A 22,795-nucleotide genomic window follows, 5' to 3' on the forward strand; every position below is an offset into this window, starting at 1 on the left:
TCTACTTCCCTGGAGGAAGTAGATCGAACCTGGGCCCCTTGCACTGGGAGCACAGAGTCTTAAACACTGGACTATCAGGGCAGTCCCCACTTACCGTTTTTTTTTTTTTTGATGACAAGAGTTTTTGAGGTTTACTCTCTTAGCAACTTTAAATATATAATATAGTGTGGTTAACTATAGTGACCATGCTGTATGTTACATCCCCAAGATCTGTTCATCTTATAACTGAAAGTTTGTAACTTTTGTCCACTTTGACCCAATTCCCTTCCCACAACCCCCATCTCTGGAGAATTGCATGGCTCCATCTTTGGCACACGAATACTTAGGATAGTAATTTTCTTAAAACTTTTTATTTTGTATTGGGGTATAGCTGATTAACAATATTGTGATAGTTTCAGCTGGACAGCGAAGGGACTCAGCCACACATATGCATGTATCCATTCTTCTCCAAACTCCCTTCCCATCCAGGCTGCCACATAACACTGAACAGAGATCCATGTGCTAGTATATTGCTTTTTGGAGAAATTTTTGCTAAGCTTATATTACGATAACACAGCCACTTAAGCTGTGAAGTTGCACACTCCAAAATAATTAAGAAATCTGTGATAAATGTGTTTTTAATGTGTTATTATTTTTTGCCCACCTCTTTAATTAGTGTTATTATTGTTTTTACCCACCCTGGCAATCAGGCAATTGCTGTGACATCTAAAAGCTTCCCAAACCAGCCTTGACTGATGTCATTTCAGTCATTCTTCCTCTCCTAGTGCTTTTCTATTCAAAATTTTAAAGTTGAGTCCACAGCCCTGGTCTGTGACAGATTACAGACATGTGACAGCTCCTCATTTGGAGGGATTTGTTGTTGTTGTTCAGTCGCCAAGTCATGTCCGACTCTTTGTGACCCCATGGACTGCGGCATGCCTGGCTTCCCTGTCCCTCACCATCTCCCGATGCTTGCTCAAACTCATGCCCTTTAAGTCAATGATGCCATCCAACCATCTCATCCTCTGTCGCCCCTTCTCCTCCTGCCTTCAGTCTTTCCCAGCATCAGGGTCTTTTCCAGTGAGTCAGTTCTTCATATCAGGTGGCCAAAGGATCGGAGCTTCAGCTTCAGCATCAGTCCTTCCAAGAATATTCAGGGTTTTCTTTAGGATGGACTGGCTTGATCTCCTTGAAGTCCAAGGGACTCTCAAGAGTCTTCTCCAGTTTGAAATCATCTTTTAGAGGGATAATTTCTAGCACAGCGCAGCACAGCACGTTTTAAAGAACTGTGCCTGTTTGGGGGCCTGTGGGCATGCATTCAGTGAAGCCTACCTTTCAGGCCGATGCCCCTAGAGGAGCCTCAGTTTTGCCCTTCGGGTTTATAATCCTGTGCCATCGCAGAGACCCCAGAAACAGCTATTTCTCATTGTTGGGGAGCCTCCCTGTGAACCCCTTCTGTGACAGCAGCTGCACTTGATGGGAGGAGAAGTGGACCCCCAGCTCACCCTGGAAGACATGTGGAAACATGGTGTCCCTGCTTGCACACCCATTGAGGCTGGTGTGAGAAGACATGTTGCTTCCTGGCCTCTGTTCCAGCCCCTGACACGGCCTATCCCTTGCTCTTTGATGACTTTGGACCGAGGCGGTGTGTACATTCTTATTGCTCCTGATGAACACAGAAGCTGGGTCAGGGGGGTTCTTCACCTCTCATGGGCCTCTCCAGCTTTCAGTACAGTGTAGGATTTCACTGTCATGTGTTAAGTCAAGTTTGATATAAAATTCACATTGGTTTTAAATAAGCAGATCAGAAAGCCGTCCCTGGCAGCATAAATCTGCTGTGAAAATGTATGATGAACTGTGTGTATGTTGTTGCCATGGTTTTGATGCTAAAAGTAGGTGCAGGTGAAGAAGCCAAGTCTCCTTTCCATTTTTAAACTGTGGACTTCCTCTGTACTCAAAATAGGAAAGACACATGAAACGTCAGGACGCATGGCACACGTGGAAAGGAAATCTGAACTTGGTTACAAACCTGGACGTTTTATGAGAGTAAGGAAAAAATAGCAGGTGGTCATGATTTTGTAAGAACGCGCTGGTGTGCAGATGGCTCACCTCCGAGGACACTGCTCGCCGCCGGTGGCACCCCCCGAGGGGCACATGCAGCGCCCCCACCTCACCCATGTCTGTGGAAATGGACATGCACGTGTGGAGCACAGGCTTTTGCTCCTGTGTCTGCTGACCTCTGACTTCTGAGTTCAGTCTCCATATCGTCCCTTGGCTGGTGCTTACAAGGTGGGAAGGAAGCAAGATGATGTTGAGGGGGTTCAGGTGCACTGTGGTTGATCCTAAGCCCAGCTGGAGAGTGAGGGCTGGAGTTGGATCAGTCAAGGGGGGAGCAAAGAGGTGGCCTCTCTAGGTCTCTTAAGGGGCTGGAGGAGGAGTCGTGGAAGAGGGCAGGGTGGGCAGAGTTGGCAGCTGAACAGTTTGCACAACAAAAAGTCCATCATATAGCTCTGGATTATGGCTTTCCTGGTGGCTCAAATGGTAAAAGAATCTGCCTGCAATGCAGAAGACCTAGGGTTGGATTCCGGGGTCATGAAGATTCCCTGGAGAAGGGAATGGCAACCCACTCCAGTATTCTTGCCTGGAGAATTCTGTGGACAGAAGAGCCTGACTGGCTACAGTCCATGGGGTCACAAAGAGTCAGACTTGACTGAGCGACTGACATACACACACATACACACTCTGAGTGCTCATGAGTCCGCTCTGATTGATATACATGAATAGGTGAGTCAGTGAGGGAAGGAGGAAAGGCAAGTCTTCCTTCCAGAAGAATTCTGAAGACTTGAAGTTGCTCCCCCTACGTTCAGGAGGTGAGCTGTGTCCCTTGGGCTCCACCATCCTCCCCCTGAATATGGGTGGGACTTGGATTTGCTTTCCAAGACCAGAGTATGGAAAGGGAAAAGTGATAACTTTGCAATGGGGAAACCTGGCATACATGCTGTGTAATCTCAGTGATCAAGTGACTGTCACCGGGAGAAGTCATGTGGACATCAGGAACGCCCCGGTGTGATGGGAAGGGCCCTTCTCCTCCATCGTCATCTTGCCCCCAAATCCATAGTGAAAGTCACTCAGTCGTGTCCGACTCTCTGTGACCCCATGGACTATACAGTCCTTGGAATTCTCCAGGCCAGAATACTGGAGTGGGTAGCCTTTCCCTTCTCCAGGGGATTTTCCCAACCCAGGGATTGAACCCAGGTCTCCCGCATTGCAGGCGGATTCTTTACCAGCTGAGCCACCAGGGAAATCCATAACCTCGGTCGACTCATGAGACAAATATCAGAAAGATCCAAACTGAGGGCATCCTATAAAATTACCTGATAGCTACGAAGTAGCTGTCACAGCTGTCAAGGTAAAGGGACTTCCCTGATGGCTCAGTGGTCAAGACCCTGTGCTTCCACAGCAGGAGGCCCCGATTTGATCCCTAGTTGGGGAAGTTCCACATGCCATGCAGTGTTGTCATAAAAAAACAAAGACAAAAAACGTGTCTAGGTAGGAAACCAAGGGAAGAGGAGCAGCTCTCCTGGACCACAGAAGCTCAGAGGGTATCATGATTGAATGTACTGTGATGCCCCGATGGGATCCTGGAAGAGAAAAAGGACATTAGTGGAGGAAACTAAAAATAAAATCTGGTGATCATAGTCACCTACTGATGCTGGCATGTAGTTCTGACGGACGTGCCATGGTAACGTAAGATGTTAACCCACGGGAATCTAAGTGAGGGGGGTGGGCAGGCGCTCTGGGTACTATCTTCGCGGCTCTTCTGTAAATCTCAAATCATTCCCAAATGAAAACGTTATTAAAACAAAACACATTTGTTATGCTTATAGGAGTGAGGGGCTGGGTCCCGGGGGAAGCCCCTCATGGGGAATCATTGTAGAGGCTGGAGATCAGAGATGAACCCTGTCAGTTTTTTGGGGTTTTTTTTAAAGATTTTTTTTTTAATGTGGACCATTTTTTGAAAGTCATTATTGAATTCCTTACAGTATTGCTTCTGTTTTATGTTTTGCTATTTGGGCCATGAAGCATGTGGAATCTTAGCTCCCCAGCCTGGGATGGAATCCACACCCCCAGCCTTGTAAGGCGAAGTCTTAACCCCTGGATGACCGGGGAAGTCCCTACCCTGTCAGTCTCAATGGACCCAGTTTCTCTGCTAAGGCTTCCTTCAGGTTCACCTTTTGGATTTGTTTCACTGGGTTTTTAAAATGCATTGCTTTTTGCCAGTCATTGAGAGGGCTTTACTCATGCCTGCTAGAAACGAACTCACTCAGGGCTGCCTTATCTGGAACCTTGAGGTGGCCTGAAGGAGAGATACTGCGTTTCTGAGAGGCCAGGTTTATTATCAGGAGGGCAGACAGTGGTTGAGGTGATAAGGAGATGCTGGTCCTATAGTATACTGGAGGGAGCCACCCTGCCACGAGAAGCAGATAGGGGTCTCTGCAGTGAAGGCTCTCTCTCTCTTTTAAAATTTATTTATTTAATTGGAGGCTAATTACTTTACAATATTGTGGTGGTTTTTGCCATACATTTACATGAATCAGCCATGGGTGTACATGTGTTCCCCATCCTGAACCTCCCTCCCACCTCCCTCCTCATCCCATCCCTCTGGGTCATCTCAGTGCACCAGCCCTGAGCACCCTGTCTCATGCATCGAACCTAGACTGGTGATCTATTAGAAGGCTCTCTTTACTGATGAAGACCAGAAAGAGACAAAGGTCTGTCTAGTCAAAGATGTCATTTTTCCAGTAGTCATGTACAGATGTGAGAGTTGGACCATAAGGAAGGCTGAATGCCAAGGAATTGATGCTTTCAAACTGTGGTGTTGGAGAAGACTCTTGAGACAGTAATGAGATCAAGCCAGTCCATCCTAAAAGAAGTCAGCCCTGAATATTCTTTGGAAGGACTGATGCTGAAGCTGAGGCTCCAATACTTTGGCCACCTGATTCGAAGAACTGACTCACTGAAAAAGACCCTGATGCTGGGAAAGATTGAAGGCAGGAGGAGAAGGGGACGACAGAGGATGAGATGGTTAGTTGGCATCACCGACTAAAAGGACATGAGTTTGAGCAAACTCCGCGTGATAGCGAAGGACAGGGAGCCCTGGCGGACTGCAGTTCATGGGGCTGCAGAGTCAGACGAGACTGAATGACTGAACAACAAGACCAGCAGATACCCAGCTTTTCTTGTAGCAAACATTTCTAAAGGGACTGATTCATCTCCAGAAATGCCTGGAGGCCATCGGATGCTAGCCAGGCCTGGAGAACATTCCCAGAAATGCAGTTACCTGGAGGGGAGGTTCTTTCAGTGTCTGAGATCTCTCAGCCCTCCCCAAGGCCAGGGCAGCAGGTGGAACTCATCCAGCCAAGGCCACAAGGGTGTCAGTTGATGCGTGGTGAAATGGGACTTGAAAGGGATTCTCTGGTCCCTGGCCCATACCCTCAAAGCTAATAATGATTAACTAGTACAAGGCTATGGAGCTGGATAGTCTCCATTTCAGTTTGGCTTCTCCACCAAATACTGGGTAAATGTACAACCAAGAAGCATCTTATCAGGTGCTATTAAAGGAATGAAAACTACTTTTTAACACTGACTTCGCAACATGTGATAAGGAAGATTAACAGATGAAAGTGTTACATAATCCTTGGTTAAACATAGGTTGTAATTACCCTCTGTTTTTCATTGTGTTTTTTTTATTAATTAATTAATTTTTAATTTGAGGAGATGCAGATGTAGAGAACAGACTTGTGGACACAGTGAAAGGAGAGAATGGGACAAATTGAGAAAGGAGCGTGGAAATGGATATGTTCAGTTCAGATGCTCAGTAGTGTCTGACTCTTTGCGACCCCATGGAGTGCAGCACGCCAGGCTTTCCTGTCCATCACCAACTCCTGAAGCTTGCTCAAACTCATGTCCATTGAGTCGGTGATGCCATCCAGCCATCTCATCCTCTGTTGTCTCCTTCTTCTGCCTTCAATCTTTCCCAGCATCAGGGTCTTTTCCCATGAGTCAGTTCTTCGCATCAGGTGACCAAAGTATTGGAGCTTCAGCTTCAGCATCAGTCCTTCCAGTGAATGTTAAGGACTGATTTCCTTTAGGATTGATTTTTTTGATCTCCTTGCTGTCCCAGGGACTCTCAAAAGTCTTCTCCAGCACCACAGTTTAAAAGTATCAGTTCTCCAGTGCTCAGCTTTCTTTACAGTCCAACTCTCATCCATACATGACTACTGGAAAAGCCACAGCTTTGACTATATGGACCTTTGTTGGCAAGGTAATGTCTCTGCTTTCTAATATGCTCATTACCATATGTAAAATGGATAGCCAGTGGGAATTTGCTGTATGACCCAGGGAGCTCAACCTGGTGCTCTCTACAATGTATTTTTAAGTGCAAGAGATAAGTTTTGGCTTAAGCTGTGTGCCACTCTTGTTTGAGTCACTCCAGGCTTTACCATCTACAAAGACCTCTGTCTCTACGATTTGTGGCTTTAGAAATTTTCCATTTCCTTATGTTTACTAAGAGCAGTAAGACCTGCCAGAGTTCTTTCTCTCCTACGGCTATTTGTCCTAACTTTCTTGGAACCAAAGATTCTCTGTCAAGGAGTTTTAACCCCTGAAATACACATAGAACCTGAGAAAGGAGCTTTCAATAAGCATGCAAGATTATTCAGAAACAGGATTGTTATTCTTCAGGATTATTCTATGAAGGGAAGCTTGAACCAATAGTGACATTGCAAGCCTTGGGAATTTGATTTCTACCATGTCTGTACTGCTGGAGTTTTATACAATTGGGAGGGGAGGAGTTTGAAAAGGATGGGAGGGGGAAGAGAGAAAGAAATGACCCCTCTTATAGAGAAGAGCATCAACAATGTTCTAAAGAAGGCATGAGGAAGTAAGTGGGAATGAAACCAGTCACCACTGACAACAGGTCCTTGGAGAAGCACGAATAGGACTTCGGAGAGACCCTGTTAAGTGCATTGAAATGGGTCTCAGTAAATGATACACCAGTAGTCATGTATGGATGTGAGAGTTGGACTATAAAGAAAGCTGAGCGCCAAAGAATTGATGCTTTTGAACTGTGGTGTTGGAGAAGACTCTTGAGAGTCCCTTGGACTGCAAGGAGATCTAACCAGTCCATCCTAAAGGAGGTCAGTCCTGGGTGTTCATTGGAAGGACTGATGTTGAAGCTGAAACTCCAGTACATTGGCCACCTGACACGAAGAGCTGACTCATTTGCAAAGACCCTGATGCTGGGAAAGATAGAGGGCAGGAGGAGAAGGGGACAACAGAGGATGAGATGGTTGGATGGCATCACCAACTCAATGGACATGAGTTTGGGTGGACTCCAGGAGTTGGTGATGGACAGGGAGGCCTGGCGGGCTGCAGTCCATGGGGTCGCAAAGAGTCAGACATGACTGAGTGACTAAACTGAACTGAACTGAGATGACACACAGACACACAACCCAGGCCAGTGAGACAGGGTGATGTGACTCACGAGGTCCCAGCACCTGGCTGGTTTCCCAGAGTCCTCTTTTCCTCGCTCTTCCTTAAGCAGTTGCCAGGCAGCCTCTTCTTCCTCTCTAGGTATCCTGAGGCTACTCCTGTCCCCCGAATTCACCGTCCCTTTCCTGCTGTTCCCCAACTGCCATCACCCCACCGTGAATTCGCCAAATGAATCCGCAAATGGTTACTTGTGTTGTTTACACTTTCCTTCATAGGTTCAAATGGTCATTCACTCCTAAATATCACAATTTAAAATTTAACAACACATAATGAACTTTTATTAAGAAACACATAAGCCAAACCTATGGTTTTTCTAGCAGTCATGTATGGATGTGGAAGCCGGACGATAAAGATTCTGGCTAAGCACCGAAGAATTGATGCTTTTGAATTGTGGTGCTGGAGGAGATCAAACCAGACTGCAGGGCGATCAAACCAGTCAATCCTAAAGGAAATCAACCCTGGACATTCATTGGAAGGACTGATGCTGAAGCTGAAGCTTTGGCCACCTAATGCAAAGAGCTGACTCATTGGAAGAGACCCTGATGCTGGGAAAGACTGAAGGCAAAAGAAGGGGATGACAGAGAATGAGATGGTTGGATGGCATCATTGACTCAATCGACATGAGTCTGAGCAAACTTCTGGAGAGAGTGAAGGACAAGAGTGCCTGGCATGCTGCAGTCCGTGGGGTGGCAAAGACTCGGACACGACTTCGTGAGTGAGCAACAACAAGAAGAAGCAAGGACCTACTTACTGTACAGCACAGCAAACTATATTCAGAGTCTGTAATAACCTCTAATGCAAAAGAATCTGGGCAAGAACGTCATATATATGTATATACACATATGTGTATATATGTATTGTATGTATATATATAACTGAATCACTTTGCCATACATCTGAAACTAACACAACATGGTAAATCAAATATACATCAATAAAAAGATTTTGATTTAAACTTCAGAGCATCAGATACAGCCCCACAGAGATCAGCATGAACAAGATGCACTGGCACAGGACCCACCTCTTGGGGGCTCTTGGGTCTTTCACTGTGCTTCCTCCCTCCTCCTTACCCCAAAACTTCTCTCTACTCCTTCACCCCCTTTTCCCTTCAGCCATTTGCTGATTCTTCTCCCGTAGTTTGATCCTTCCACTCCTGCGTGCTGGCTCCTCCTTTGTCCCTGGGGCAGCTGCATCCACAAATGTCCAAACCACAGTTTCCAGACAGCTTCGCTCCATCAGTATCTTTTTTAGGAAAGGACGCAGTTCAATCCTCGATGACAAGTCACATGATGCATGTGGTATGGACCAGACTGGAAAGGTGTAAGAGGCATTCCCTAGCTAAACTGAATGATCTGTGGCACAGACTTGGCTCCAGTTGAGGGGCATCCCTGTTGAGACAGTAACAAATTACACAGTAATGAAAACAAGAATCGAGCACAAATTAGCAGCATGGAAGTTCTGACAAGTAAGAATATGGTAACAATTTGGGTTATCCTACAACTGATGACCTAAACAGGGACACTGATGAGAGTGCAAGGGGTCTGTTATTGATTATACCAGGACAAGAGGTGAAAATGAAGACTGTCCCAGGCTAGAAATAGGATGATTACAGTGGTACCTCCAGCGAAAGGAAGGAGGAGGTTGACCAGAAAGCTGGAGGACAGGACCTCAGAAGCTCCATGTGTTGGTTACAGAGTACCAGCTATGTTTGGATGAGAAGAAATTTGAGGAAAATGCTTCATAACTGTAAGCATAAAAAAAAATAAAATGGGTAACTGAGTTGTTTTGTTGTTCAATCGCTAAGTTGTGTCTGACCCTGTGACCCCCATGGACTATAGCATACCAGGTTCCTCTGTTCTCCACTGTCTCCCTGAGTTTGCTCAGATTCATGTCCATTGAGTGGGTGATGCTATCTAACCATCTCATCCTCTGTCATGACCTTCTCCTTTTGCCTTCAGTCTTTCCCAGCATCGGGGTCCTTTCCAATGAGTTGACTCTTCACATCAGGTGGCCAAAGTATTAGAGCTTCAGCTTCAGCATCAGTCCTTCCAGTGAATATTCACAGTTGATTTTCTTTAGGATTGACTGGTTTGATCTCCTTGCTGTCCGAGGGCCTCTCAGGAGTCTTCTCCAACACCATAGGTTGAAAGCATCATTTGTTTCTGTGCTCAGCCTTCTTTATCCAGTCACCTGTGTTGATTCTGTCCTAATTATTATAAGAAGCAACTGAGAAAAAAAGATTCCCACTTTCTCTTCCTGGCTGTCCAGATGATCCTGGTCACAGTTTTCCATCTGTATCTCATGCAACTCTGGATTTCCAAGGATTCAATTCAGGGGCTGCCTTTGTGCAGAATCGAGTCAGCCTCTCAGTGCCCTGCTCCCAATTAATCCTGAATCACTCTTTTGGGTTGTTTTGTCTTTTATATACAAAGCTTTGTCATAACAGCATTTAGGGAAAATAAGAGTTTTTTTCACTTGGGAAGCCACGGATCTAGGACAAGTCTCAGTATGACTCCACCAACCAGAAAGCAAGAGACAGGTGCCATCTCTCAGTGTAAGATGTTATGACTGTTCATCAGATCATCACTACTGAATGACATTAATCACATGGTATACGTGTATAGTCATTTGAGCCTTTTATTTCTTTTTAAGAGGAGAAAGATGTCCTTTTCCATTTTATTCCAGAAATACATTGGCTTTGATACTAATTGACATCCTTAATCCACTTTTGCAAAGTGCATAATGTATACGCTGACTTCTCATGGGAAACAATTTCTGTGTTGGCGACACTGCCTTCTTCTATGAAGAATATGCATTGAAAGTCTTTGGTGGGATTGCCAGGTGGTGCTAGTGGTAAAGAATCCGCCTGCCAATACAGGAGACGTGAGAGACACAGGTTTGATCCCTGGGTCGGGAGAGGAGGGTGTGGCAAACCCACTCCAGTGTTCTTGCCTGGAGGATCCCATGGACAGAGGAGCCTGGCAGGTTACTGGGCTATAGTCCATGGGATCACAAAGAGTCGGACACAACTGAAGCGACTTAACACACACTCATGAAGAAGGTGGAGAAGGGGAATTCTTATCCTCTCAAGTCAGTGGGTGGAGGGAGGGCTTGCTTCTGTTTTCTTTCTCTCGTACTTTCAGTCAACACGAATCTTTTTCTGAACAGTCAGCTGCTTGTAGATAGGAACTCTTTCTGATCTGGCTTGTGGGAAAAGTCCTGAAGGCCTTGTTTCTCAAGTGAAAGAATATAGATTTTTTTTTCCTTTAGTGACAGGAAACCACAGAAAATTTTTTCCCTTCCACTTAAAAGTAACTGTTTTTTCTTTTTCCTACTTTAAGAACATTTTCTTATCAGATGAACCATTTGTATTTGTTGCCGAAAAATGGAAAAACAGGCAAAAAGAATACAAGTTAAAACATTTATTATTTTCTAAAGCTGGAAAAAAAAACCCACAATTAATAGCTCAGTATAGACAATGGCACCCCACTCCAGTACTCTTGCCTGGAAAATCCCCTGGACGGAGGAGCCTGGTGGGCTGTAGTCCATGGGGTTGCTAGGAGTCAGACACGACTGAGCAAATTCAGTTTCACTTTTCACTTTCATGCACTGGAGAAGGCAATGGCAACCCACTCCAGTGTTCTTGCCTGGAGAATCCCAGGGACGGGGGAGCCTGGTGGGCTTCTGTCTATGGGGTCGCACAGAGTTGGACACGACTGAAGTGACTTAGCAGCAGCAGCAGGTCCTTTGAAACATTTTTCCTTTGTCTCCTCCCCCCCTCCTCGGCCCCTCCCCACTCCTCCTCCCCTTGTCTCCTAGTTTCCGTTTCTTCATTCATATCTTTGTTCAGATATTTTCATCAATATATAACTGTATATTTTTACATCAATGGGAGGCTATGCATTTTGTTTTCTAGTCTCTTTTAAAGCTGACTATATTATGGAAAGATTTTCATAATCTCATCCTTTTTATCATAAGATTTCATTGCACCGAAATATAATTAACCCCTTGCTGATAAACCTCTAGGTTGTTTTGGTGGGGAGGAGTTGCAATTATAAAGAATGCCTGTATTTATTTTATCTCTATGTGTTTTTATTTTACATATGATGGATGAAATACATAAAGTATTTGCAAGTCATGTATCTATATCAAAATATATGTGAATATGAAGTCACCATGGATTTGGAGAATGTGTCCTGCTAGGGGTGCTTGATCACAAACATTTGGGGGGCTCTAGCCAAAACAACAGATGATGCTGGACTGAATTAGGACAATAAGTACAGCGGGCACAGCCTCCAGGGTGGTTACAAATACAGCTCATGTGTTAGAGTAGATAGTACTTAGTGAGAAGTCTCCCCTGGCTGGTGACGGAGAGGGAAGAATGAATATAATCCCCATGTTTTTGTCTTATTTGACCATTTGGAACATTTCTTCACTTACTGATGTAACTAGTACTAACTAATAATATCATCCTAAAATAATATGGTATGTGCTGTTCTAGGAGCTAGGTCTACCACGCTCTGTACTACTGTTGAGAAACAATAATGAACAAGAGGCTAAGATCCCAGGGTATCTCCTAGTTGGGAGGGAGGGATTCAGACAGCTGGCATGTCAACAAGTAGTGAAGATCCACGGAGATGTTGCTAAATTCTATGAAGAAAATGCATCATAAAAATAAGATTGAGAATGATATGGGAAATGATTTTTCTAAAGAAAGAAAGAAAAAGAAGAGGAGAAACAGGAAAGGATAAGGGAGAGCCGGTTGATGAGAGACAGTGGGTCCTCTCTGGACTTGTTTTTAGAGACGTTTGTGGGAATTCCAGGTATTAAAAGACACACTGAGGCATATTAAGCATTTTAAGAGTTTATTTGAACAAAAACATCAATTTGAACCTGGCAGCACCAAACCAGAAGTGGTTAGGATGCTCCATTGGTGGGAACTGGGGACAAATGAGTCTTTTATAGAGAAGACACAGAAGCAGAGAGAGGAAATCATCTGATTGGCTTTAGCCTAAGTAGTTGCTGACAAAGGTCTTTCTAGTCAAAGCTATGATTTTTCCAGTAGTCGTGTGTGGATGTGAGAGTTGGACTATAAAGAAAGCTGAGCACCAAAGAATTGATGCTTTTAAACTGTGTTGGAGAAGACTCTTAAGAGTCCCTTAGACTGCAAGGAGATCCAACCAGTCCATCCTAAAGGAAATCAGTCCTGAATATTCATTGAAAGGATGGATGCTGAAGCTGGAACTCCAATACTTTGGCCACCTGATGTGAGGAACTGACTCACTGGAAAAGACCCTGATACTGGGAAAGATTGAAGGCAGGAGGGGAAGGGGACAACAGAGGATGAGATGGTTGGGTGGTATCACTGACTCAATGGACATCAGTTTGAGCAAGCTTCAGGAGTTGGTTGGTGATGGACAGAGAAGCCTGGTGTGCTGCAGTCCATGGGGTTGAAAGGAGTCAGACACGACTGAGCGACTGAACTGAACTAAGTCGTTGCCCTTATTTGGGAAATCCTGGTTGGATGAATGTGATTAGCTGTTCTTATGTTTCTTAACCTTGCAGCATCTGTAGGCTCAAGTTATGATTGTATTACGTAGGCTTCTAAGGCCTTAGAACCACCTGGATTTGATGGAGTCCCTATTTAATTAATTTAACACAGATTCTGATGTCTAGTAGGCAGCTTTGTGTGGGTACATTTCTAGCAACTGTCAGTAGGGAATAGCAGCTTCTATGTAACATTTGCCAGTTTCCATACTGTGGCTAATGCAAGCTACCTCCTTCAGAGCACTGAATGTCGGGTGGTAAGAAATGGTAAGAGTTTTCATGAGCAGATCAGAGGCAGCTTTGGTGCATCACAGCTGGTGGGTGACAGGACTCAAAGCTTCCTCGGGTTATGATAGGGTTATGTCCCGCTAAGTTGAAAATGTTGTAAGTCAAAAATGCATTAATACACCTACCCTACTGAACATTGCAGTTTAGCCAAACTTATATGTGCTCAGAACACTTCCATGAGCCTACAATTGGGCAACATCATCTAAAAAATAAAAATAAAACAGTAGTCGCTCAGTCATGTCCGATTCTTGGCAACCCCCATGGACCGTGGCCTGCCAGGCTTCTCTGTCCCTGGAATTCTCTAGACAAGAATATTGGAGTGGGTTGCCATGTCTTCCTCCAGGGGATCTTCCCAATTCAGGAATTGAACCTGGGTCTCTTGTATTGCAGGCAGATTCTTTACCATCTAAGCCACCAGGGAAGCCCAACGTCATCTAACAGAAAGCCTGTTTTATAATAAAGTGTTGACTGTTTCGTGTAATGTATTGTCCCAGGTGGCACTCATGGTAAAGAACCTGGCTACCAATGCAGGAGACAGAAGAGACACAGGTTCAATCCCTGGGTCAGGAGGATCCCCTGGAGAAGGGCATGGCAATCACTCCAGTATTCTCGCCTGGAGAATCCCATGGACAGAGGAGCCTGGAGGGCTGCAGTCCATGGGTTGCAAAGAGCTGGACACGACTAAAGCAACTTAGCAGATCTCATGTAATGTATTGGACGCTGCACTGAAAGTGAAAAGCAGAATGGTTATCTGGGTACAGAGTGGTGGTAAGCATATCGGTTATTGACCCTTGTGATCACTGGGCTGACCAGGAGCCCAGGCTCACTGCCACTGTCCAGCATCACAGGAGAGTATTGTACAACAGCACTGAGTACTATTAAAAAAAACTTTTTAAATGGGTCTTGTTCTTAGCAGGTGACAAGGAGTCTCTTTGACCAAACTCTAGTCAGGCTCCTCTAAGCTCTTTTTCACCCACTCCAGTGTTCTTGCCTGGAGAATCCCAGGGACGGGGGAGCCTGGTGGGCTGCCGTCTATGGGGTTGGACAAAGTCGGACACGACTGAAGTGACTTAACAGCAGCAGCAGCAAGCTCTTTTTTTTTTTTTTCACCTAGGCAAAGTCTGTGGGTATGACCTCAGGAACCCAATTTTAGCAGGAAACTTGTCAAGTCACTTTATCAAGAATCCTCCACCCTTGGTATTTGATCACCTTTAATACCTAACCAAGGGCTTTCCTCATAGCTCAGTCGGTAAAGAATCTGCCTGCAATGCAGAAGACCCAGGTTCAGTTCCTGGGTCAGGAAGATCCCCTGGAGAAGGGCATGGCAACCCACTCCAGTGTTCTTGGCCTGGAGAATCCCATGGACAGAGGAGCCTGGCAGGCTACAGTCCATAGGGTCTCAAGAGTTGGACACGACTTCACAACTAAACCACCTACCAATACCTAACCAAATCCCTCATGTCTCATCACCTGGCCAGCCTTCAGCAAGAATTTTGTTAGGTCAGTTCAGCAAAGAGGCAACCTACCCCACTTAGTAATTTTCTCTCTACCAGTGACAACCACCTCCTCCCACCACCACCACCACCATTGCTTAGCCATTCATCCTAATATTGCCCAGTAACTTCCAGGAGAGGGAGCTTCCCTCCTCTTGACTCTGAAAGTTCCAGAGTCTCAGTCCACACCGCTGTAGGAGTGATGGGGAAAACAAAGCTCTCAGACCAGTGATTATGTGGAGAGAAAAAGTGCATTAAGAAAAGTGGACAGGGACATCCCTGGTGGTTCAGTGGTTAAGAATCTGCCTTGTAGTACAGGGACATCCATTTGATCCCTGGTTGGGTAACTAAGATCCGACATGCTGCAGAGCAACTGAGGCCAAGTGCAGAAGTTAGAGAAGCCCATACACCACAATGGGGACACAGTACAGTCGAAACTTTAAAAAAAAATTTTTTTTTAATTTTTTTAAAAAAGAAAAGTGGACATTTAGCTTTGAAATGGCATTTATTTTCTTAGGGCATAACACTGTGTGATTAAACAGCAAGAGAAAATGGAAATGTTTGCTTAAAATATACTACTAAAATTAAACGCATACGAATTTTGAAAGAGTGTGGGTATAAGAGAACTTGAACCGTACACGTGTCTGGCCATCTGGGTGCCCTTTTGCCGGAATGAGAGGCTCTGCCATCTGTTCAGCCGGAGGAATGAGAAGAGCCCTCAGGACTGGAGGCTGTTGCTGGCTCTGACCCCAGCAGCTCACCTCACTACTGGGCCCCAGTTCCAGCGACTGAAAGTCTAGGGTGGCTTTCATGGCCCTTCGGGGTCTTTCCCATGTCTGTATTCTGTGAGACCTTAAATTCGGGCGCCCAGTAGATTTTGAATTGGTGATGACGAGGGGACCCTGGGCATCCTAACCCCCTGCAGGACCACAGGTGTCTGTTGGGGCAAGGAAGCCATGCTGTGTGTCCTGCACCCTGGAGTTTGGTGTCTGTGCCATTACTTTCTCCCTCCTCACCCCTGTGAATTTCAGAAATTAACCCAAATATGCTGAAAGGGGAGTTTACAGTTGGAGCAAGAAATTCAAAAATCCACAAAGGAGTGCTTAAAGGAGGTATTGTTAAAGGAAATTAAAGAAGATATTTTATGGTAGTGATGAGTGATTCACCTCTCACACAGACCAGTTAATTGTCCTTTAAAACTGATAGATGGTTTCAGGGATCTAGTGGTCAGTTCTGTAGTCATCCACAGCTGAGTTCAGCAACAGCTATACATAGATATTCAAGAAATTAGTACAAGAGGAACTTATAAGAATAAAGAAAAGGTAAAAATTAATGAGATAGAATTGTTAGAACTGAGAATTAGAACATAGAATTAGCATTGTGGTTGATCAAGGAAAATAGTCTCATGGATAATATTCTCATGAATTTTTCACTTCATTTAGACCTGGAATTTCTAACACAGCACATTGCTCCAATCCTTGGGAGGCTCCGGCATACCCTGATCTTCAGAACTCTGCTTATGATTGTTTTCTTCCAAGGTCAACAGTATTTGAGTTATGTATTTGAGTAACTGCAACAACTTACTCTTAGCCTTTGAAGTCTAAAACTTTAGGTCTTGTGTGGAATACTGAAGGATTGTCTTGAGTTGCAACATGCCTGTATCACAACATAGCTAATACCCCTCAAAGAAAGTAGACAATATTTGCTTCCACTCTTCATTATACTCTAGAAATTACTTCAGAGACTTGTGAACGTTAAGTGTACATTGAATATAGAGATATTGCTGGGATTAGCTATGACTAATCCTGTGACAATGGAACACATATTTTAAAAAGTGTACCATTTTACATATATACAGTGGAATATTACTCAGCTATTTAAAAACTTCATTTGAATCAGTTCTAATGAGGTGGATGAAACTTGAGCCTATTATATAGGATGAAGTAAGTCAGAAAAGAAGAGCACCAATACAGTATATTAATGCATATATATGGAATTTAGAAAGACAGTAACGACGACCCTGTATGTGAGACAGCAAAAGAAACGCAGATATGAAGAATAGACTTTTGGACTCTGTGGGAGAACGCGAGGGTGGGGTGATTTGAGAGAATAGCAGTGAAACATGTATATTACCATATGTGAAATAGATCACCAGTCCAAGTTCGATGCATGAAACAGGGCGCTCAAAGCCAGTGCACTGGGACAACCCAGAGGGATGGGATGGGGAGGGAGGTGGGAAAGGGGTTTGGGATGGGGGACACATGTACACACGTGGCTAACTCATGTCAATGTATGGCAGAGACCACTACGATATTGTGGGGTAATTAGCCTCCAATTAGAATAAATTAATTAATTTTAAAAATAAATAAATACTAAAAAAAGTGTACCATTTTGTTTTTATTTTTAAAATTAATTTGTATTGGACTATACTTGCTTTACAATGTTATGTTAGTTTCAGGTATACAGCAAGGTGAATCAGTTACACATGTATCCACTCTTTTTTAGATTATTTTCCTATAGAGGTCATTACAAAGCATTGAGTTGCGTTCCCTGTGCTATGCAGTGGATTATTAGTTATCTATTTCACATATAGCAGTGTGTATATCAGGCTTCCCAGGTGGTGCTCGTGGTAAAGAACCTGCCTGCCAACGCCGGAGACGAAAGAGACGTGGGTTTGATTCCTGGGTCGGGAAGATCCCCTGGAGGAGGGCACAGCAACCCGCTTCAGTATTCTTGCCTGGAGAATCCTATGGACAGAGGAGCCTGGCGGCCTACAGTCCATAGTCTCACAGAGTCAGGCACACCTGAAGTGACCGGGCACGCACGCACGCGTGCTCACAGTGTGTATGTGTCAGTCCTGAGCGCCCCGTTTATCCCTTCCCCCTTCCCCTTGGGTAACTATAGCTTGTTTTCTACATCTGTGACTATTTCTGTTTTGTGAATAAGTTCATTCATACAATTTTTTAGATTTTTGTATATAAGTGAGATCATATGATACTTGTCTCTCTGACGTACTTCGCTCACTGTGACAATCTTTAGGTCCATCCATCTTGCTGCAAATGGCATTATTTCATTATTTTGTATGGCTGAGTAATACTCCATTGTATGTATGTACCACATCTACTTTACTCATTCATCTGTAGATGACATTGAGGTCATGTCCTAAAAGTGGTTGTTTACATGGCTATTGTAAATAGGGCTGCAGTGAACACTGGGTGCATTCATCTAAGGAAAATATATTGTTTCTTAATAATTAGATCTTACTTATGGCTTTACTTTGCCAACCAGGAAAAGAAATGGTTTCAAGATTCTGTGCAAAGCTTTCAGGTTACATTTCTAAAGGGATCTCAGTGTTTTGCCCAGCTCTTTTGAAAGCAGGATTAAATAATTTTTGTCCTTCTCTTAAAAGTTGTAGTGAATGAGGGTACCTGGTGATTGATGACCTGTGTATGATAATGGGGGCTTCCCAGGTGGCGCTGGTGGTAAAGAACCCACCTGCCAATGCAGGAGATGTAAGAGACATGGGTTCCTTTCCGGGGTCACGAAGATCTCCTGGAGGAAGGTATAGCAACCCACTCCAGTATTCTTGCCTGGAGAATCCCATGGACAGAGCAGCCTGGCAGGCTACAGTCCATGAGGTAGGTCACAAAGAGTCAGACACGACTGAAGCGACTTGGCATGCTCACATTCACGTGATGAGGGGCCAAGCTATCAAAACATCTCAGGCCAACAGCTCAGCCACATCCCAGTGTCAGGCTGCTCCCGGATGACAGAGGGAGGTCCCTCTGAAGAAACCTTGTTGCCCAAAGGAACTCACAGGCTCTTGTTTGCTTACTTCTGAGTTAAGAAATCTAGATGACCCAAAGGAAGATTTTCTTGCCAAACAATAGCGCTCCAAACACAACTGTTTATCAGTATCTCCCCCTCACCCACACCCCCAACCCTTTTGTGTGTGTGTGTGTGTGTGTGTGTGTGTGTGTGTGTGTGAGAAGTGATCTTTTTGCTGAGTGGCTAAGTGTTTCCAGAACAAACAAGCCTCTGGGCTCTTGCAGTCCTGCCCATCTGCTCTCCGCCCTCCAGCCCCTCCTGCGAGTTGGAGATCTGATAGCCCAGGCTGAAGTTTGAAGCTCCCGGTGGCCACGCCGCCCTTCTGAGGGGTGCCTTGTCAATGCCAGGAAAAAAAACAGGAAAGAGAAAGGGTAGGCTGGCTTCGGTGAAGTCATCCCAGTAAAGGTTAATAGCTGGGCGGTGACACCTCCTCACAGGACTGGAGCGAAAATGCTGGGCAGCCAGACAGCGCTTTGCTCCCAGCTGCCTGTCACGGTCCCGGGAGTAAGAGGTGACCTGTTTATATTTAGAAGGGGACAGTCCTAATAACCCGGCTCCCAGCTTCATTCAAGGCAGGCTGGCGCTTCGGAAGTTTGTAAACACCTACTTTCTGAGTAGGGGAGGAGTGCTTTTCTCCAAAAAGGAAAGAACTTCACTACTGGGTTTTTTCCCCCTCCTGATAATCATCATCAGTGCGGAGAAGAAACTGCTATAGCACAGAAGGGCTGCAGCTTTCTCCACTTGGTTATTATTTTTTTAAAGGGCAGAAATGCCTGAAGGTGAAGACTTTGGACCAGGCAAAAGGTAATAATGATCTGTATTTACTTTTTCCTTGAGTCTATTTCCTTTGCCAGTTATCTTTTTTTTAAAAAAATTATGACTAATTTAAAAGGTAGTTGAAATTAAAATTTAAAAAGGAGTGCAAACCCTTTAGTTCCAGGAAAGGGAATTTTCTTTAGCACGAGGAGAGAAACCTAAAATTAAGAGATATACCCTTAGAAACATATGCCAATAAGCACTTTTCTTGAACGAGGAAGGGACAGCCTGAAATTATAAAAAGTGCTTCGACCTACACCCCGTAAAGTATACTTGGGGTTTTTTGATGTTTCATTTTTAACTTTAGGTGGTAGTTGTTAGAAATTTAAGCTAGTGAGCATTTTAGTTGTTAGAAATTTAAGCTAGTGAACATTTTGCAAAAACACTTGGATTTTAAAGACTTGTTGAACATTTCTAAAAGTTAACTATTAGACCAATATACCCATTTTTATATTAAACACTTTTTTTTTAAACTTCAGTTCTTGTCTTTGAAAATATGATCCCTGGGGCCCCCATATGCAGTACATTAACCAAATACTTTATTAATACCTGGCTCTAAGAAGGGGTATAGGGATGGGAAAGGAAGCAGGCAGTTATTCCTATTAATATGAACATAACTTATGTCCATACTGAAAGTTTCCACTTCTAGCCCCACTGCACTGTTCACAAAATCTGTGTGAATTGGTGTCGTTGGAATTCTGATTCAGGTCATTGAAATTCATATGTGAAAAAGTAGAAAGAAACTTGTTTTAAAAAAGGACAAGAGATTATTGCCAATCGTCAAAGAAAGTGGAAACTGGTGAATCTCTAGGAATAAGAATAACACAGTATTTTTTTTATCATTGTATGAGCATCCCTTTTCAGCCGTAGTTGTATGATTGTGTGTGTGTGTGTGTGTGTACTATAATGTAGCTATAATCATGTCCTTAAAAGCTACTTTTGTCTTTAGTTTTCATTTTCTTCCAGATTCCCTCCCAGTCCCTAAGAGGGGACATGAAATTCACATTTAATTGCCTATTAAAAGAGATTTCTATATAAAATGAGACATCAAATCAAGTGCTTGAAGATGACAATTATACATGTGCCTAGATTTAGGACACAGACTAATTGGTTAAATAGTTAAGAAAATATTTCCAGAGACATTTAAATGTCAGTTTTGGTTTGAGATGATGGGTGATCTACCAGGATTGTATGTGTCCCCCTTATGACATTTTAATATTTCTGAACGCAGGACTTTCCCTTTTTTACTTTACATCATGGCATTCCTAACGACTCTGCATAAATTTTTGCATAGAACAGGCATTTTTAATGAATACTTGTGAATGGAATGTATTTATAAACCATTTGAACACTGGTAAGAAGTATCTAGGGGGCCTGATCATTTCAGAGACTGAAGGGAGAGTCTTGGCAGAAATGTAATAAAGTTTGCCTTAATGAAATGTTACATTCCCACAATTAAATTAAATCATAATTAATTGTGGCTAATTATAAATACTTTGAACTCGCAGTTTATGATATAAACTAAACAAACTTAAGTTTTTTTCTGAGAGTGTGTTACTGGTTACAGGGTAAACAGGCAAGAAGGGGAACTCTGAATACACAGTGCAGGTATATCTATTAATAATAATTATTCCCAAAGACCAATAACTTGTGGAAAGTAGAAAACACCCTCACACTGCTCTGAAGTCGTGTACCCCTGCCTCTCCTTGTTTATTCTGCTGACATACTCTCAGCAGTTGGTGGTTTCTATAGAATATACTTTGCTTTGCCTCATATGGTTTGGTTCCACCATATCTGTGCAAGAGAGTTAGAAAGGGCACCCCAGACAGAGGGGATGTTTAGAGCCCGGCAAGAAGTAAAATATTACACGAGAGGGAATTTTACTCTTGCTAAATTTGAGATGGAATGTCATTGGACATGCCCTTTGGTGTCACTCCTGAAAGAGATGACTATTGTAAGTCTTGAATCTGCTGATAAAATGTGCTGTTGGAGCTTGATTGTGGCAGGTTCTGGGTGAGTCCCACATTTAGGGCTCCTTCGTGTTACTTTAGTCCCATTTTGGAATTTGCTGAATGGCTCTGTAGCTGGCAGTGAGGCAACCCTGAATTCCATCAGTGGAAAGCAAGCGAGGGGAGACTTCGTGAGGGTATCCGGATGCACACTTAGGGCACCGCACGGGCGGACTGCTGTGTGGCTGTGGTCCAGCGGGCCCGACGCGCCATCAAACATTCACCAGTGGATTTCACGTGATCACAGCCACCGGTGGGCTGGGGAGGCAGGGGAGAGACCCTCCTCCTGGCCATTTATCTCGCTGCGTCGCCAGTCATAAGCCCTCTTGGTAAAAACCTCCAAAGACTCCACGCCAGTTTCAAGGTCAGGAGATGAGGGGAGAGGGTGTGAGAGAAGGCCATTCCGATGCTGGGTGGGGAAGGCAGAAAGCCAGGCGTCAGTGCCAAAGGAGAAGGAAGGGAGGGCCACAGCTGGGGAGGCACACTGGATCAAGAAATGCCAGGAGAGTCCTCCTTGCTCCAGGCGCTGGGCACTGCGTGGTCCCTTATCCTACCTCTCACCTCATTTGGGGCCCCACCTGGAGGTAGCAGGCGGGCCCTGGGGTGTCTTCAATAGCCCAGTGAGGTGTGTGTGTGGGGAGGGGATGTGTGTGGACGGGAGAACCGGTTTTCTGTTTTTCTGTTCCAACTGCCTCAAAGGGTGTGGACCCCAGGCCACCCAGACTGAGTTCCGAGTGTGTTTTATCACAGAAGCCCTTCCACAAGAGATCATTCTGTCCACACGTCCCCTGGTTCACTTGGGGCATGTTTAATCAAGCTGCATCTAATCTGGTGGCCGTGCGCCAGGTATGATGGTTTGAGCCTCTGCTTTCATGAAGCACACAGTCTGAATGGGGGTGAGACTTCACACGTTAAAAAAATCAGTAAAAAAAATACTTCTGATAATAAGGGTTAGAATAAAATATAAGAATGGTCCTATGGGAGATGACCTGGTGGGCGTGTGGGGTGAGAGAGTCTTTAAGCAGGCCTGTCTGACAAAGTGCCCTTTTGGGGCTGAGATGTGAAGGGGTGGTCACGTTGGGGTGTCAGGTCCCCAGGAAGGAGACCCAGCTCGGGTCAAGATCCTGAGTGTGTGTGTGCTCAGTTGCTAAGTCATGGCTGACTCTTTGCAACCTGACAGACTGCAGCAGGCCAGGCTCCTCTGTCCCTGGGATTTCCCAGGCAAGAAAACTGGAGTGGGTTGCCATTTCCTCCTCCAGAGGACCTTCCTGACCCAGGGAC

At 44.5% G+C, this 22,795-nt stretch overlaps 1 protein-coding gene across 2 annotated transcripts in view; it reads left to right on the forward strand.

Annotated features, from left to right (window-relative positions):
- RETREG1 (reticulophagy regulator 1) overlaps positions 1-22,795 on the forward strand; it is a 159,988-nt gene that overhangs the window by 88,204 nt on the left and 48,989 nt on the right. Inside the window, exon 1 of one of the 2 annotated variants that reach the window (XM_027520000.1) lies at positions 18,654-19,493. The exons of the other annotated variant lie outside the window; for it this stretch is intronic. Within the exon in view, the coding sequence (XP_027375801.1) occupies positions 19,459-19,493 (35 nt within the window). The 5' untranslated portion in view covers positions 18,654-19,458. Of the gene's footprint in view, positions 1-18,653; positions 19,494-22,795 lie in introns of those variants that run through there. 2 annotated transcript variants of the gene reach the window in all.

Source organism: Bos indicus x Bos taurus, chromosome 20 (genome assembly GCF_003369695.1).
Source record: "Bos indicus x Bos taurus breed Angus x Brahman F1 hybrid chromosome 20, Bos_hybrid_MaternalHap_v2.0, whole genome shotgun sequence".
NCBI classification, from domain to species: Eukaryota; Metazoa; Chordata; class Mammalia; order Artiodactyla; family Bovidae; genus Bos; species Bos indicus x Bos taurus.